This window comes from Myzus persicae, unplaced genomic scaffold, assembly GCF_001856785.1.
Source record: "Myzus persicae strain clone G006 unplaced genomic scaffold, MPER_G0061.0, whole genome shotgun sequence".
NCBI lineage: Eukaryota > Metazoa > Arthropoda > Insecta > Hemiptera > Aphididae > Myzus > Myzus persicae.
The window spans coordinates 99,957-118,774 of NW_019101761.1; the positions used below are offsets into that span (position 1 = coordinate 99,957).

General features: G+C 28.9%; 2 protein-coding genes and 1 long non-coding RNA gene across 3 annotated transcripts; 1 reads left to right on the plus strand and 2 right to left on the minus strand.

Moving 5' to 3' along the window:
* Window positions 1–1,287: 1,287 nt before the first annotated feature.
* On the plus strand, window positions 1,288–4,006 carry LOC111030335. Its single transcript, XM_022309770.1, has 3 exons — window positions 1,288–1,302; window positions 1,801–2,190; window positions 3,143–4,006. The coding sequence occupies exons 1-3, from the start codon at window positions 1,288–1,290 to the stop codon at window positions 4,004–4,006; spliced, it is 1,269 nt and encodes a 422-aa protein (XP_022165462.1).
* A 2,945-nt stretch (window positions 4,007–6,951) lies between these two features.
* LOC111030340 lies at window positions 6,952–13,425 on the minus strand. The gene is made up of 3 exons (XM_022309782.1): window positions 12,350–13,425; window positions 8,090–8,584; window positions 6,952–7,303 (listed from the first exon to the last, which is right to left on the minus strand). The coding sequence occupies exons 1-3, from the start codon at window positions 13,143–13,145 to the stop codon at window positions 7,284–7,286; spliced, it is 1,311 nt and encodes a 436-aa protein (XP_022165474.1). The 5' UTR covers window positions 13,146–13,425; the 3' UTR covers window positions 6,952–7,283.
* A 1,263-nt stretch (window positions 13,426–14,688) lies between these two features.
* LOC111030342 lies at window positions 14,689–18,585 on the minus strand. The gene is made up of 4 exons (XR_002604091.1): window positions 18,312–18,585; window positions 16,316–16,518; window positions 16,022–16,230; window positions 14,689–14,950 (listed from the first exon to the last, which is right to left on the minus strand). It is a non-coding gene; the product is annotated as an uncharacterized LOC111030342 (long non-coding RNA).
* Window positions 18,586–18,818: the final 233 nt, after the last annotated feature.

The following is an 18,818-nucleotide window of genomic DNA, read 5'->3' on the forward strand; positions in this document are numbered from 1 at the left end:
CTCGTTTGCAAGTATACATCCACAAATAACACATCGTGCCATTGTGGTCGTGAATGTTCTTCGTCTCCGTTTCACGAAAATCAAATTTGCAAATATTAAGAACAATGTATTCTGAAAGTTTTTTTTTGTTTTGACTGAGAAGAACTTTGTTGAAGGCTCATCATAATTTAATTTTCTTTTTTTAACTTTTGACACAGATATTGTCTCTGTTTCTTCTTGACTTTTCTTCATTGACTTTTTATTTAACCTTATGTCTATATTTGTGCAAAAGTACAAAAAAATGTATTAAAGAATTTAGTATAGGAAAACTAATATAAAACTCTTTCGTGTATCGTAATCAATGTGTTACTGAAAATAATCAATAGTTTTGAACGTCATGCAGGTGTCCACTTAATTTGTTTCAAATACATCGCTATCTTTTCAATAACGTTTAATCTGGTTGCGTCGTTTTGACACGATCGCTGTAAACTGGAAATGGTCACACACATGGTCACATAACAATTATTGATGATAAAACTGAATTTGAACATCAACGAAAAGTAATAGATGGTTAAAAAAATGTATTACTTAAAAATATAATGAAACCCACCAAAAATATAATTGCGATCTACAGTTGCGAACCTCATCTGCATTACACAATTAGCCATCACTCATCATAATAAATCCTGTTGTAATTTTGAAAGTATTTATCACATACTTAAATAATTTTAAATTTACACAAATTTAAATGTTACCATGTTGAACAGAAAAAATATTCCACGAATATTTAGGTATGTAAAAATAGTGCCATTCGATTTTGTGTGCGAGTATCTACTCAATCTTTTCGCAATAACTTCAAAACTTAGTTCGAGCGATTAATTTAATAAATTAAAATGGCCAGGGGGAACTAAATTGCATTTGTTCCTAAATCTGTTTATATGACGATGCTGTCCACCCTGAATATCTTCCATCGACCATCATCGTGGTAGTGTGGTACCTACCTACCTCGCACCTATATTTCTAGATTATCTTATGTTTAATAATATCAGTAGATTCCAATTCCATAGTTACATAATGTTAATTATAATGTGTGAATAATATGTTGAACTTGGCAACTATTTTAATATAACGAATGGCGAGATTTTCGTCAAAATAATATTATCTTAAAATTCGTTTATTCTGATTTTAAGTTTATATTGGTGATTGATTTACGAAAAATAATTTTTTTAAAGATTTCTGGACGCAAAAGTCAACATCGTGGTGGATTTTATTACTGCGTGTCTGCGTACTTATACTTGCTGAATTAACATGACTCAACCTGAGGTAAGAACTAAGTAAACCATTTCTACACTTTTTTTATCTTCATAGTTATTGTATGTTACAATGTTACAATTTATAAATACAACATAAACCCTGGGAAGTTACTACCTATACTGTATCGTAGGTGTAGTGTGTGCCTTAAAATCATAATTTTTCATTCAGACATTCTATTTTGTTAAAATCTAACTTTAAATGTCTCTAAAAATATGCATACGTACATATATATATATATATATATATATGAGATTGTAGGTTGCTTTAGAACCGTATAATACATTTTCAAACTTACCGAGTACAACGTTTTTATCAAAATGCATAGAAACAAATTTATAATATAGATAGTATTTACAGGTACACAATCAGGATAAAATATATTTAACTTTGTCCTACACAGTTTAAAAAAAAAATGTCAATCACATATTAAATGCACATGTACGTTGAGTTTGTAGACTCGTTTAAAAATAAAAATAAAAAATGATAGTTAAAGAGGCATTTTTACAGGTCAAGATAATGTGTTCAAATACGAATCAAGACGAAGCTTCCTCTGAAGAACAGCAACAGTTGAACACCGAGCTGTTAGAGCTCCGAAAATGGGCCGAACAGAAAATAAAAAAGCTAAAGGTTCTGCACGATCAGATGGTGGTATATTACGATCGGATGATGACAAAATGCAAGGTGTACGAAGAGGAATTGGAACGAACCCGCACGGAAAACTCTCGTTACAAGTTTACATCACAATGTCTGATGGACAAGATAAAAGAATTGACCAGTAGTGGTGTCGACAAATCTTCGGTCAACTCCGTAAATAATGACGATTGCAAAGACGGCAAAGATGGAGATCGCGATGAAGATAACGATACCGATACCGATCCGATAGCTACATACTTGGAAGTAAATTTAAACGAAATAACCGAGTCTACGAAATACAGTAGACTATATTATACCATAATATAGGCTGTGGCCTGTGTCAGATCATTATTTTCCACATTTCATTTATGATTATTGTCCAGAACATTTCTGTAAATACGAAATTAAAGCTTAATCTATCCAGAGTGACGAGCACGTACATTGGTGTCATATATGATCTGCGTGTATATTGTATGTTTTTCGTGTTTTTCAAAAACTCGATATCGTCATTGGTTTTTTTCTGTATGGGGGCAAACAGTTTTGAACACTGTAAAACTGTCCTGTGCAAATAAAATATTATCTCGTCGTGCACTATTATAGTACCGCATAAAGTCGTAGGCATAATATAATATGATATAATTATAAATAGAGCTTCTTGTTCTTGCCTTTCACGAATTTGCATATTTGTTATGGTTAATTTTATTGTGTGCTTAGTAGGTATAAGTGCAAACACAAATTCGCTACGTGTGTGATAAAATACTTAAACACACTTTACTGTTTATTTTGAATATTTCGACGTTTTGGGTTAAAACGTCATATTATTATTAACTTTAAAGGCATATTTTGAATATTTGTCTAAAACTAAAGACTTTGGTAAGTATTTATCATAAATCAAGGTCAACAATTATTTAGTAAAATTGTAAATTTGTTATGAAGACGATAGACAGTCTGTAGATAGTTAGATAGTTTAGATTACAATATAGTGCAACACAAAGTTTGCCAATTATTTATGTCTTACATATTTTCGATATGTTTGTCCAATGTTGGAGATAGTAGATAGATATTTATGAAGTATAGTGATTGTTCGATAATTATTTAGTTCTAGTTCAATTTAGTTCATTTTTAAAATGTTTGGATGCACAAATGCAAATTGTTTATGTTAACTTTTTGGTGCATTAAAGTCTTTACTTTAAATATTAATATTATTATGATGAAGGTGTGCTCCAAAACATTGATAGATGAAGTTGCCGCATACAAGGAACAGGTCGAGACGTCGACAATAGAATTGGACAATATCAACGACGAGCTGGCCAGGTCAGTGGAAACGCAGTCGTGCCTTAGGCGGTGCGTGGACGAACTTACAGTGCTGGCGGAAACAGAACGGATTAAGCGAGACCGAGACGAGCTGGAACTACGAACGACACTGGACCAGTTGACGGCCGAGCTGGCCGAGGTTCAACAGGACATGGTCCGATTGCAGTCAGTTGAGGCCGAGATATCGGTTAAGTTGATGCACCGCGAATCTGCACAGGACGAGCTCGACGAAGTGATGCGTGCAGACAACGCCCGGCTGCAGGCCCAGCTGGGAAAAAGTGCAATTGTGCATGCTGCACTGCATTCGAAGATATACGATTTGGAGAAAGAGCTGTCCGAGCGAACGGAAGCTGTGCCATTGCAGCAAGAACAGTGCCAGGCTGGTTTTGGCAGTGAGGCGATAGACGAGACGTCTTCTACGTCACTGATACTGTATCAGTGTAATCTATCCCGATCAAGCGACGAGCAAGTTGCCAGTTTTCCGGACCTTGGACGCGGTGACGACCAATTGATACCGTGTTTGTTGTCGTCAACAAAACGCAACACCGTCGCCGAGGACGTTCAACTATCGTGTTCACAGTCGACCAACGACGACTCCCAACCGTCGTGTTCCGAGTTGAACGACGTCGATCACCATCGTTCTACGTCAAATGTTGTACAAGACAGAGTGAAGACAGCTTCAGAACAGTCAACGGACGAGTTGAGAAGTCGTCGTTTGGCTGAACTTATAAAACAATACGAGAGCAAACACGACGATGATTTCTAATGAATTTTGGCAATTGGAAATAAACATAATTCAATTTTTTTTTTCGACTGTCTGAGTGGTAAACACTACCATAGTCCTTACACAATCACAGAAGCTTAGACATATAATAGTTCAACCGTTTGCGTAAGGTGAGTTCTGGTCAACGCTATCAAAATCAGTTATCGGAAACAAAATTCATAATTAATTTAAAAATAAATAGATACCTTGCTGTGATGTAAGTTTCTATTTTGTTTAAATAATCATAAAAACTGTATTGCCGGAGCCAGGATTGTATATATTTGATACTATCATACGTATCATTATGATTTTATTTTCTCTGACATTCATCACCATGCCTCTGTGAATTACTGCACATGCCTCTAACACATCAGTCAAGAATAGAATATTGATTTTTAGATTATATTTTTATATTTTTAAGTATGAGTTTACTATTTTTTTCATACCCAACCACTTACACATATCCAGGGGCATATTAAATGGGTTAACGATGACAGCAAACACTGTACTAATTGGTCGTCAATGCGTTCTAGGTCCGGAAATTTGACACTCGACCGTCCCACGTTCAGGCCGGATTACACTGGTACAGTGGCGAAGAAGTCCAACTATCGTGTTCGCAGACGACTAAACGACGACAGCCAACTGTGGTGTTTGGAGTTGACTGATGACGATCGCCAACCGTCGTGTTTAACGTCGAGTGCTATGCAAGACAGCACTGAGACAGCCTTTGAATAAAATAAATATCTGACAGTTAATTTAGAAATAAATAGATACCCGTAATGTTAGTTCTTATTTTGTTTGAATTGAGATTATATTATTTAAATTTAGTGAAATAAGTTATTATTAGCATTACATTTGTTGGTATTTATTTTTGGGCTCATCAGATTTTGAATATGAAAAGTGATCCTCAATAGCCTGGTTTAAAAACTTTTCAACCATTATTTTTAAAATTACAATAGAACTTCGGGATGTATATTTAATTTACTAACACTCACCTATAGAAGTTTATATTTTCCACGACGTGTATGTGAGAATTAAGTGTGATTACGGATTACACACAATGTTAATTTACTATTCATACATTGACACAGCCCAAATCCCAAATGTACATGTCAAATAAATTGCCTAAATATTACTCCTTAAAACATACTACGATCCTACGTACATTTAATTCTGTAAATAGTAATTTAATACTAGTAATCATTAATTTATATTATTCTATCAGGAATTCGAGAATATATTGAACAAATTCAAGTGTAAATTCTAATTAAATCTCAGAAAACGAAATAATAAAATTAACAGTCGCTTTGAAAGCATTGCTAAGAATGCATAAGGTTATTTTTTTATATGCAACGTTTTTATTAGACTTGTATTTTTTTTTGGTTATATGATTATTTTAATATTGGCTTCTTTGGGAAATATTATCATCAACTAGTGGTGTCATACTCAATTCTTTTTGGAAACACTGGTAGGCATCGAGATCACAGCCAGTGACAGCCTGGCAAACCCAAAGTGGGCCCCATACTTTTCTCTTTTTTCACCATAACTGTATGTCTGTACCCGATCGGTAGGGATGAGCATAAATTAATATTCTTCAATTAATTGGTGCGTAAAATATTGACTTGTTTTCAGGAACCTTTAACAAATAATTATGTATTATGTATTAGGAAATTATGGGTAGGTAAAATTTGGCATTTTTTATTTATGATAAATAATTAACAAATAGTTTTTTTTTGTTTTATTAAATTATTATTAGTTTCGACACTTAATTTTTAATTATATTTAATTAGATAAAATTATAGATGTCTAAAGTGAAGTCTACAAAAGACAACAAGCATAATTTATTAGATAATTAATATGCACCTTCTGATTCTAATCTCGTGGAATTACTGCTTATTCCTAGAATTATAGAAACACAAAATACCCAGAGTTATTTTATCGTGAAATATTTAGTTGGAAACTTGTAATACTCTAAGAACTATCATATAGGTACCTAAAGCGGCTATAGCTAATAGATATCAGGATGTACCGTTATCATGAGTAATAATCTACAATACTCATGATAATACTTCAAAATATAATGAATTTCCTAGTGATTTTCTTTTAATTTTATTGACTAACAAATAATATATACAATATTCTGGATGTATTATTTAGAGTTTGTGTATCCAAATCAGACCTACCACAGCCTCCATTCCATGTCAGTCTAACAATGTTCGTCGATCGATAATATTTCTAAAAATTGAATTGTATTTTGGTGATGCAGGTATATTAAATATTTACAGCAGCGATGACAAAGTAAGTATGAATTATAAATATCCAAATTTCATGTTTCAGTTTTTTGTGTATACATGTGCTTGCTCACACAAATATTATGCATATATTCTTGATTAACAAGATTTGATTGAATTGTTTATCACCGCTTAATTAATTCTAACTGCTTTAGCTGTTAAATACCATCAAATAACAAAACAATTTAAGTTATCACTGATTATAATATTCTAGATAATAATAAATAATGTTTATTAATTGTAAATGAATTAATAGTTTTTAACTTTTTATTTTGGTGAGTCATTTTTGGTTTTTTTATCATTGAAGTTATTACATCAAAGTTTCTTATCGTAAAAAATAATATTAACAAGTTTTCATTTAATTTTAATTAAATAAATTTTTCTTTATTCAATAGAAAAATACAATAAAAACATGAGAAAAGCAGCAGTTAAAATATGCTGATAATGATAATTCAATAAAAAATAGGCTTAAATGCCATAGTTACTTATAATTAAATGTAGTTGAATAAATCACAAAAAAACATTTTAAAATAAGTTGAAAATCATAAAAATAATCCTAAAAAATACAAAATAATTTTAGTACATAAAATGTTGAGTCAAGATAATTTTTAAATACCTTTATGCAGGCTTATACAAAAAAATTGATTCATGAATCAATTCACATAAAAAAAAACTTTATGTTTTCAAATATTGCGTAGTTGTTTAACAATAGTTTTATCAACACTATTTAAACATAACAAAATCATTAATTATTAATTATGAAACTAATAGGAATACAAATATAGTATAATAATATTGTTTTAAGAAAAAACAAAAATAAAATTAGTTAACAGAAATATAATATGAGGACACAATGCTTTTGGAGTCAACTTAAAAGTTAACTTAATATAATGTAAATCTTTCAATTGTCCAATTTTAAAAAAAAATTTAGTATATGCACCGTTAGTTTTTGTAGTTTTGATTTCTTAGTTATTTTCATGCTGTTGAAACTATTCATCCATCTTCTCATCTGTAAATAAATCATTCAAAATTATTAATTATTGTTGTAGTACATTCATTTAACATTGAAAGAAACTATAGTAATTTTCAGTAAAAGTGACCCTCGACTGGTGGATGTTTTTACGCAGTGGCTACTTAACATGTGCCGAACAAAGCGCGGCAAATTTAAATTAATAACCAGCTCTCCACCTGCCAATGTGGATAACCAGTGTTTTTCTGAAATAGCGTCACTAGTTGAGCTACTGTCGAGGGCCACATTTGCTGAAAACTACAATAGTAAATAATAGGTAATATGATTTATTTTGATATTAAAAATGAAATTCTGTGAAGGATTATAGAATTAGATTAATATCCTGAAAAGAAATTTTTTTATTGTTTAGACCTCAGTTGGTTGCACAAAAAATATCTATTAATTAATTAATTACTTTAATTATCAATACAATGTTGATAAAAAAAAAATGATACCTAACATTTCATAAGGACAAAACATGAAAATTTTTTTTGAATTTTATAATGAGTAGTACATAAATAATTGTTCGATTAATGTAAATAAGTTTTTTTAAATTGTCCTTATTTTGAAAGCAATATGTTTTATTGGTTGAAACTATTATGAAACATTCATTATCTGATAAAAATCTATTAAATATTGCATATTATAATATATATGTATAAAGTATGTATGCAGATCACTTTAATTCAAATAAAAAATAAACATTAATCCTAACATTCTAAGTAAATGATTGTTTTCCAATACCGAATAAGCTTTTACAAGATTAATTAATAAATAAATATTTACCAGTATTGCATTGACTGCTGACGATTAAGCAAGCTTTAACAAACTTTCGGTGAAATTTATGCTTCAAAAGTTGACTTGGAGTATGACAGACTTCAAATGGTTTTATTTTTCTAGATGTTGATATTTCTGCCAGTTGTTGACGAAAATCATTGTCATTGAGTAAATCACATCCAACCAGGGCTTCTGTTTCAGAAGAGTTATGACCAGCCACTTTTTCCTTGTTATAGATTGTGCCTTTTCTAGTCATACTCTCATTGAGATTTACTTCAACTTCCATAGACAAATTTTTTAAAATATTTCTCCAGGTCTTTGGAATACCATTTACTTCTACACATGCACGATACAAATTAACTGGAGATCCTTCAGTAATTGGACCAATTAGACGGTATAATCCATTATCTGTTTTGACAATATGTTTTGTTTTTCGAGCTACCAAAATACCAGCTCTATGAACTTTCTTCAATATTGTGGTTTGATCTCCTGCTAATAAAGTACCTAGAAATACAAAAATATAAATATAATTAATACACTAAAAAAATATACAAACACTATTTAAGATTGAGATGATAAAGCAAATAATAAAGTAAAATTAAAAATATTACAGACAATTTTATTTCTTTAATTTTGTTACACAGTCTTGAAATTACAGAAATTAACAAAAATGTGAGATAAAATATATCTTGAGAATTGGGTAAAGTTTAGACATTTTTGGATTGTGGAAGCTGTATTGCCGCATCAAAATTACTTTATAGGAATAGGACATTAACTATGGGATTATTATCAGTTATTACCAGGGTTTGGGACTTAAAGCATTTGCTTATTTTTATGGATTGACTTAAAATGTAGCAGTTCGCTATGGAAGTGTATGTCATGTTCAACACATTCAATAATGAAATTTGAAAATGCTTTTTTTTGCTTTTTTCAGCGATTTAAAAAAAAAAATGCTTATTTCCAGTTTTTATTATTATTTTTGCTTTTTTGATCAGTTTTGCTAGTTTTTTTTATGGTTTTTTCCTGCAGTTGTTTTTTATAGAATTAAAATTAAAAATAATTCTTATCTTATTTAGTAGCATATTTAATTCATTGATTTTTTTTCAATTATTTTGCTTAAATTTAAGTTTATTTAATGCTTATAAATGATGGTTTTTAACACTTTTTTAAGCGCTTATTTGAATGACTATTAAGTGCTATAAGTCCCGAGCCCTGGTTATTAGATTATTACCCATTTATTATAATACAATATTATATGAATTGGTTAATAATTGTCAATTAACTCTATGAACACAATCATTTTTTTTCTCTGATCCACTCAGAGCAAACATAGAAAATGTATGTTTAGCAGAACCAACCCTACGATTGTTACTTTAAATAATATAGTGAATTTATGTATTACCAAACTTTAAGTTCAGAACATTATTTTTATGTTTTGGGGTTTATTTATAATATTTTAATTTGGTCCTATGCAATTTAAAGTATTTTTAAATTGTAATAATTTACACACATAACTTATGATAAATTATATTAATGATCTTTTACGAAAAATTTTTTTGTAAATTTATGAAGCCAGGTATACATTAGATGTTAATTACAAAAGAGTTATTTATTAGTTATTTGCGGGTTTATTAGTTATTTGCCTTAGTGCAATCTTTTTTCTCATATGGTAATCAATTTGGGGAGGAACTTTTAATAATATTTTATCTCAATGTTGCAATAAATGGTGTTATTAAAATTTACTTAATCTTCCTATGCAAACTAATAGGTACTATTTTTAATTTATGAAAAACTTAATGTAAAGAATTTTAAAATTATTTATAACAAATCTGTATTATTGGAATTGCATAAACATAAACATTTAATACCTGTATCAGAGCATGAACATAATACTAGATATAAGTAAAACATTTACATATGTTTACCGAAGTGTCAACAAGTTTTTTGTATACTTAGTCTTAATTTATGTTGCATGATAAATATTAATATTAATCAGTTTGATAATTTAAAGACATTAAAAAATTATTTTAAGTACATGGATCTGTCAAAGATAATAGAATAAGATTATTATATAAAGTTGTTGTACAATGTAAAGTATTAGTATAAATAGGGGTATAAATAACAGATTGTTTTTAGGTTTTTATTCTTAAGGTGACAAGAACTCGCTCCCACAGCATAAGCTTTGCTTTTATGAGGTGTTGCAATATGTATACTTTGGTATTTTACTTATATTTCTTTGTATTATTTATGTTGTTGCAATAAAGTTCATTATTATTATTATCTATTAGTTATTACCAAACTTATAGGTTCAGAACATTATCTGTATGCCTTGGGGTTTATTCACAATATTTTAATTTATACCAATGCAATTTTAAGCATTTTTAAATTGTTAAAATGTACACACATAACTTACATAAAAAATAATATATCATAAAATAGCTAACTTAGTGACATACGTAATGTTCTTAACTTAAAATTTGATAATAGGTGAATTTAATCTAATACAGTCGAACTTGGTAAACTCGAAGTTGAAAGGACCGGAGTAAAAGTACGAGTTATCCAAAAAAAATGTTTAAAACAGTACTGTATATTAATGCCTGTGTTTATTATAAATTAAATAAAATATGTAATGTGCAATAAAAATTAGTTACTATGTATTTATATGTATGTATGTATATGTAATTTTAAAAAGGCAGGTAATGTATGTATATTTAAACAAAAATGAGGTTAAAAAATTAATTAAAAAAGGTATTTATTTTTGTTTGAGTTTTGCTGTTGATTGCAGCGTTTGTAGTGAATCGTTCTATTTTATTCAAAGCTTCGAATTAATGACTAATGAATTAATGACCTTTATAGATAAATGAGGGAAATGTTATACAAATACATATGTATTAATAAAACTCAAAACTTTGAGTTAAACAAGATTTTTTTACATTGTTTAAATAAGAAATTCTAGGGACCAGAGTAAAAGTTTGAGGTATCGATGATTTCGAGAAATTTTGAGTTAAAGAAGTTTGACTGTACTAAAAGTTACTACATAGGGTTGGTTATGTTGAACATAAATTTGGTATGTTAAGCATAGGTTAGAGAGAAAACAAATAATGCACTGACTTTCTCTTAAATGATTATACTTTTATTAAATATTTTAGGAATAAATACTTATTAATAATAAAATTTTTTTTTTAATATTTCAAAATTTTGTATTGAATATAAATTTTATCTAAATCAAAAAATATAACAGTGAATTAAAGTGAATATTTTTGTTATATTTTCCTGGCTATGTACCTTTACTTTTTAATTTGTAATAAACTGATAATTGATAAATCTACTTGCGCAAAAGATGAATATATTAACATAGGTAGGTAGCCTAGAAAAATGTGTGTAATTGTTGTAAAACATAAAATTTAAAAAGAATTAAAATTGTAATATTGATATTTTTTTATTATAAATTCATATGTGATTTTATTGTACCAACTATCAATATATTTCAATATCGTGGAACTAATCACTATACCAAATTTCATCTAAGAGTTAATTTTTACCAATTATAAAGAAGACACTACATATTTTGTAGTATCTGCCTTACAACCTCACAACATAGCAAATTTACACTTAGAGTGAATCGACCATCGTGAAAAATTGTAAGAATTTGTTTATACATGGTTTTTTAACGATAGTTCAATTTTTTTAGCAAATTTTACATATATTTATAGTAAAGCACAAATTCAAAGTATTCATAACTTACTTAAAACCCCTTAAAACTGAATAACCTGTCGTAAAAAAACCACATACAAACACAAATTATAATTTTCTTACCAATAGTTTCATAATAAGTCAATTTACTTTAATTTTTAAACTAACGAAGCTAAATATGATCCGTTGAGCTTAAATTTGCCATGTAACATTCATGTAAGACAAAGATAATAAATGCATGTGTAGCATTCTCTTAAATAACAAATAAATATTGGACTAAAGTACAACACTTTCCCCTACCTATGTATTATCCCTTATTATTGTTACATGCTTAATATCTAATTCAAAATCTTATTGTTAATAACTTTTATGATTATTATAAGTCTATAAATAATAAATGGTCCGTAGAAATTTATCCACTCAATTATTTAATTTTTGTATGGCTAGAACAAATTGTTTTTGTGTACCTGTTCATACATATATTCTATCCCTAAAACCTCTAATATACATCAAGTCACACTCAGGTATATTATATCAATATAGGTAAAAACACTAAAAATAAATGTACTCAATTACCTGTTAATGTAATGACTGGTTTTGAATTGCCTTTGTTAGATTTAATTGGCTTGGTATTTACTGACCACTTGGTTAGATACTTCACTTTACTATTTCCCAGACGTCTTGCTGAACAATTAGACTGATCTTGACTAAGTTGAGAAGTGCTGGTATTGTCACTATTATTTGATATCTGAACAGACTCAACTAAATCGGAATTAGATTCCATGGTGTCGTCATCGTTTTCATTATTGAAGATGGTAGATGATGCATTATCACTTTGCGATGACCCAGAAGATGGTATTGGCGCAGTTGGTGGTAGACATTCCGGAAGTTGAATATCTTTTTGAGTGTCATCATTGGTTAAACTTTCTTCAATAATTGTGTCACATAAGTTCATTGTTTTATTAAGAATATTGTTCGGTTGGTTGTTAAGCGTCAACGTTGTTCTGGGCTTATATTCAGGGACTGATGGTCGTTTAAATACATTAGCAGGTTCAGCATGTTCCTGCGACCCGGCATCTTCCGTTGGTTTACTCGACGGTTGTGCCTCATTATCTGAAGGAAATTGCATTGTGTGACGTGTGAGGTTTGTGCCATTGCGCTGTCCATCTTTTGTAATGTGTTTTATGCGCCTTATGAATAAACTGAATTCAGTTTCAAATTTACTGAAAGAATGTACTTGCAAAAATTGATCCATAATTTCACGCAACTGTGTACTCTTCTCTTCAATAATATCATTGAATAGTAGCGTTTCGATTGGCATGTGAGACGGTTCTTGAAACCTCGAGTTCGATGTTACCCTATCGTTCGCCATCTTTAAAAACCAATCCCGTTGTTTGTTGACGATGTTTCGAGAAAAACGGTACGCGTCGAGATAATAACGCAACAAAACAACGACGTAAACAAACAAATCAATCGAACGAAATTAATATCGCAAAAGATTGACGTCGGTGGTTTACTTAATTAAAATCGTTCTCCGTGCACACGAGTAAACAACACTAGTCAGTTACGGACGCCAAATAATAAGAAAATAAAAAACCGAACACGTCTGGCGTCTGAATATGCAGTGTCAACAAGCAGCTAGACCGAATGTAAAATTTCAAATGAAACTGCTAAATGGCCGCCGACGTTATCACTATAAACAACAGCAAAATTGCGGTAACCACCTTTAACCACAGTAACGTTTACCTCCACGGCGCCAACAGTGCTTACCATAGATAATAAAAGAAAATTATTATCTATGGTGTTTACGGTTCACAACATCAATGTAATTTACACGAATTTTAAAATGTTATGCCGTTCACTACAAACTGTAATATGATTCGTGATAATTAATAATTGTATATTTGTATTAATCTACAGATTATTTTATGTCGCTTATGATTAATAACTGTAATTCTTTTTTCGGCTTTCCGCTTTCTCGGTTGATCCGAACAATTAACCTCTATAACTTAAAGCGGATGTCCTACACGGAGTCCGGAATAATACTAACTTGACGTTACCGTGGGTACCTCCAGAAAAAATTTAATAATATTTAATATTAAAATAATAAATAATTATCATTAGGACTATTGTAATTGATCTTCATTTCATTTGTAGAATGTCTACAAAAGTATGAATATTTTAATCACCGACTAACTTGATATAAGTACTATACAAATACTATAATACACAATTCAGTACCTGGTTTAAGTCTTCTTGGTTTTATTAAAATTCTGACATTGCTGTTTGCGCTTGGCATTAATAGTAAAATATTGTTTTAGAAGCTTTCTAATTTAAACTGTTACCTACATTAAACATATTTTTCTCGGCTTCCCAGTGTTTTAGTAATAAATGTTTTGGTGTTATAGATAATCATATGTACCAGGTATACTGTACCTATAAAAAATAATATTTTTTATAAATGCAATTATCAGCTTCAATAAAAATAACAAAAACCTAGGACCACAAACAGAAATGAAAACTTAAGTAATAATTTTTTTTAAAAATTAGATATATAAAAACTTATTTTGCAATAAATATATTTTTTTAATGTGAGCACACATCACGCCAATTGTTTATCAACTTTGTTGTTGAAAAGATAATTGATCAATAAAAAAAAAAATAATCACTAGACTACTTGTATGGTAAATAACTACATGAATTTAAGCATCGTCATAGTGAAAAATCCTCTTGCGAACAAACACTTAACATTTAATAATATACCTATACTGTAATAATTAATATTATTCATAATTTATTTTATCATTATTCATTATGTATTGCCAGCTTTAAATAAGTTAAATACAATTATATTTTTGACTTTTTAACATCATATTATTTAGTTGAATCATAATAATAATAATACATATTTACATAGGTAACATATTCTAAATACTATTTTGTAATGTTATTTGCATATTTATTCTAAATACTTTTTAAAAGTATTTTACCCAAGTTTTCAGAATACCTATAGTAATCTTACACATATTAACCATTTCAATGTTCAGATACATATTTTTTTCACATAATAGATTTAACAAGATTTAAAATAACCTATCTGGTCAATCAGACTGATCTTGCTAGTTCAAACTTGCTCACTGAGAGTTGAATCATGGAAAAATGTCACAAACAACAATCCTGAAATGTGAACAACAATAATATTTTTATACAAATTATTAATGTTACAGTGAGCATAGAGGTTAGTGAGTAAAATTAAAACAATAATGGTTAAAATCTTATATAACAATGTATTTAATGAAATACACTACAAAACCACAGATACTACACAATTTAAATGATTCATACAAATAATAGAATGTCATTAATTAAAACACAAATAAAATTACTTGAACTGGTGAATTTGCATCTAAATTACCCTACTTTACAACATGTATCATTTGAGGCTGTTGAAAGTTTTTTTTTTTTGTGCAATAAACTCAATAAACGAAAAAAAAATTACTTCTAGAAGTATAACTTTAATGTTGAAAAATATTTGAATTTCTTCGTTTCTTGTCTGTGTTTTGTAAGAAATGTATTTTTTTTTTTAGAAACACTCAAGTAAAAGTGAATTTTGAAAAAAAAAAAGAAAATTAATTTGATGTTAACTTATTAAATACAACAAATCAAAAATCTATTTCCAGCATAGCCTAGAAAAGAAGATAAGAATTTCAAATATATTTCCGAAATTAAAATCAAGCTTTTGGTACAGTGCAGGGTGAACTCTTCTATCGCTTTTTGGGACTTACGTGTTGAATTTTTTTGATCACAAAATATGGCAATGTGTGATTGAGCATACATACATAACGGATTTCTAAGAATCGTAGCCATGGTTTATCTTTAGCTAGTTCGAAGAACTCACACACACTAATAATCAGTCACTATACGCTCAGCCACACATCACTCACGAAGGATATAGGATATTGCCTAAATCCAACCTCTCAAAAATGGTTCACTTTCAACAGCCTTAAAAGCTTCTACAATAGTAGATTTTTTACAAGCACATTTTGAGTGGAACTGAGATTACATATATTTAGCAACAAAAAACATTTAACTTAAACAATTCTTCAGACAATATTGGAAATTGCTCGCAATCAATCTCGTTAGTAGCAACCAAAATTAAATTAAAAATATTTTGTCAATATTTATCATTCAAATAATAAAATGTTATTAAAACACAATGCATATATAAAAATCAATAAAATTACTTACACTGGGGAATTTTCATTTAATACTGGGGCTCTTACACAACATGTATCATTTACAGCTATCACAACAGTAGATTTTTCCACATGCACATTTTGAGTGGAACTGAAATTACATGTATTCAGCAGCGTGGAAACATCTACCTAAATATTAGACTCATGCCTTAAATAGGTGATACTATAATCAACATTAATTCCATGAGCTTCTGTCAACACCTAAATAGTTACACAATACTTTATTAGTTTATAGAGATCTAAATATCTATTTTTAAGTATAGGTACAATCATATTTAGTATTTACCATTGAAGACTTGCATGTTGAACCTATCTTATTACTTCCTTGGCTTGTAATGAACTTTACCCCTCATGATTTACTATTAAAGAAACCACTTCAATGACGATGATATTAAGTTCTTTTTTCATTTTTAATACGACCGCAGTTGATTTTAAAACATATGACCAAACACTTTCTTTTTCAATTTCTCTGTTTCTATTCCTTGAAATCTGTACAAAAACAAGTCAATTGCAATAAAGGAAATATTTAATGAATAATTAGGTTTTATGCTAACACTTTAACTTAGTAACTTATTTTATTTTATTTTCAGATAATAACACTGTATGAAGTTTTAAAGATCTTCCAGCAGCAGGAGTTGAAACAAATATATTATTGCACATTTACACGTCTTTAACCTTCAATAGGTAGACCAGGTTAAGACTACCTAGTCTGTCGAGCGGCATAACAATTTTTCTTGATTAAACATAATAAACTTATTTAGCATTTATTTATTTTAAATATAATTTTTATTGTGTATAGCAAAAAAATAATACAAAATGTAATTAATACTTTTAATTTTACATTTGTTTTATTTTTTTGATCATTAGACAAATAAATAATATATGATTTTTAACTAATTTAAAAATTATGTTCCATATTTGTATTTATTTTAATGCCATAAAAAGAAGCTAAATAAATTCCCATCTATCTTATACCACCCGAAATAATATTAGACTATAATTAGTGGAGTAATAAATTATTTACCTACTGAAGGTTAATACTAATGAGTAATGACATATTAATATTTACATATTAATCAATCTAGCAATTAAGTATTAAATATAGTAGTCACTTTTATTTAAAATTTAAAATTTTAATTGTTTTTAGTTTATAAGATTTAATTTTTTGTATTTCAGTATTTTAAGATTTGGATAATCAAAGCTATAGTTAATTTTCAATTTAATATGTATATTTTAAATAATTATTTAATCATATTATCTTCCAAAAGAAACTTAATATCATTACACATTAGTAACCAAGCAATTTGAAAATAAGTAATACTTAATGCTTATATTATTAATACTTTATTAAGTATCAATTATCGTTCATAGATTTTCTGCTAGTATATTTTCTCAATAATTGTAAACCATGTATTAATACATTCACCTACTTATCAATTAAATAACATACATACATATTTATGGTAAAAATATAATATACCCGTTTTTAAATTGTATTATAATATTAAACAAGTAAGCGCATATTATATATCTACCTGACTACCTAGCTTATTAATTAGACTACACGGAGCCCTATGATTACCTGTCTATGTATCCTAGACAATGTACATTCTAAGTAGATAATTAAACAACAGCTTAATTAAATAATGGCTTTCAGTATACCTACATATTAGTATAATGTAAAATTTGCAACAACCATGATTAATATTATGAAAAAGGAACTTTTATTTAAAAGATTCATTGTTTAATATAGCTTCTAATAATTAAAGTAATATACTTACCAATGTCCAAAACAAAGCTATACCAAAATCGTGGAGGTATTAATAAATAGACTGCGCAAGAGAGAAAGCACAATCTAGAAGTTGATTGGAAACTAAAACCAAAGGCTAGAATTCAGACTGTGTAGATCAGTGGTGTATCTATAGAGAGGGAGGAGAGATATCGTAGTCTTACCCCCCGTTGGAGACCAAATTTGTACACAGTACAAGATGTATATGATGATATATTTTATTATCCGTATATTGAACATGTCAATTAAAATGTTTATATCCCCCCATGGAAAAATCCTAGATACACTACTGGTGTAGACATTTGAACTTACATTTCAGGCAGTGGCTTACCATAATGTAAACTGATAATTTTAAAAAATAAATTTTAAATGCTATTATTCCTAACATTTTGAGTTTTAAAGTAAATTCATTCTTAATTTAAACCAATTTAGTAGCACTCTTCAAGATGCTTTCGCAATAAAGCATAACCGATAAATAATTGAAAATACTCACTGTTGAGACATTTAATAACATTTTTTCAGGTGCTATTAAATTACGATGGTAACCAAAAACTTTTTTGCATATATTGCACATAAAAGAAGACGTAGACATGATTTATTAATCAAATAAACGCAACGTACTCGAGGCTCAGGTGGTCGGTCTTCGCACTTAGCCGAATACCGAAATAACACGAAAGCCGAATGTGAAAACTGAAAAGCTGAAAGTGAAAAGCTGAAAAGAAAATGAAAAGAAATAGGTATTATCACACACGGGCACATAGCGATAGTATGAATGCGCGGGTAATTACTGATTAGAGGCACAATGTAGATTAAATAATAATATTATCTTCATCTCTAATATTATTTTTTATTATAATAATCCAAATGATAATTATTAATTTGGACACCATTTGAATAATTACTACAGAATGTTCGCTACCCTCAAAGAGCTAGTATTATAATATTACATACCTATCAATGCTTGTGTTTGACGACTCACGAGATTAGGTGTAAAATATAT

Excerpts from the sequence above, each read along its gene's own strand:
- LOC111030340 (XM_022309782.1), bottom strand. The coding sequence starts at position 13,145 with ATGGCGAACGATAGGGTAACATCGAACTCGAGGTTTCAAGAACCGTCT. Across the intron at positions 8,585-12,349 it reads ACCAGTCATTACATTAACAG|GTACTTTATTAGCAGGAGAT; the intron begins GTAATTGAGTAC and ends TTGTATTTCTAG. Across the intron at positions 7,304-8,089 it reads CAGCAGTCAATGCAATACTG|ATGAGAAGATGGATGAATAG; the intron begins GTAAATATTTAT and ends ATTTATTTACAG.
- LOC111030335 (XM_022309770.1), top strand. Across the intron at positions 2,191-3,142 it reads CGATAGCTACATACTTGGAA|GTGTGCTCCAAAACATTGAT; the intron begins GTAAATTTAAAC and ends ATTATGATGAAG.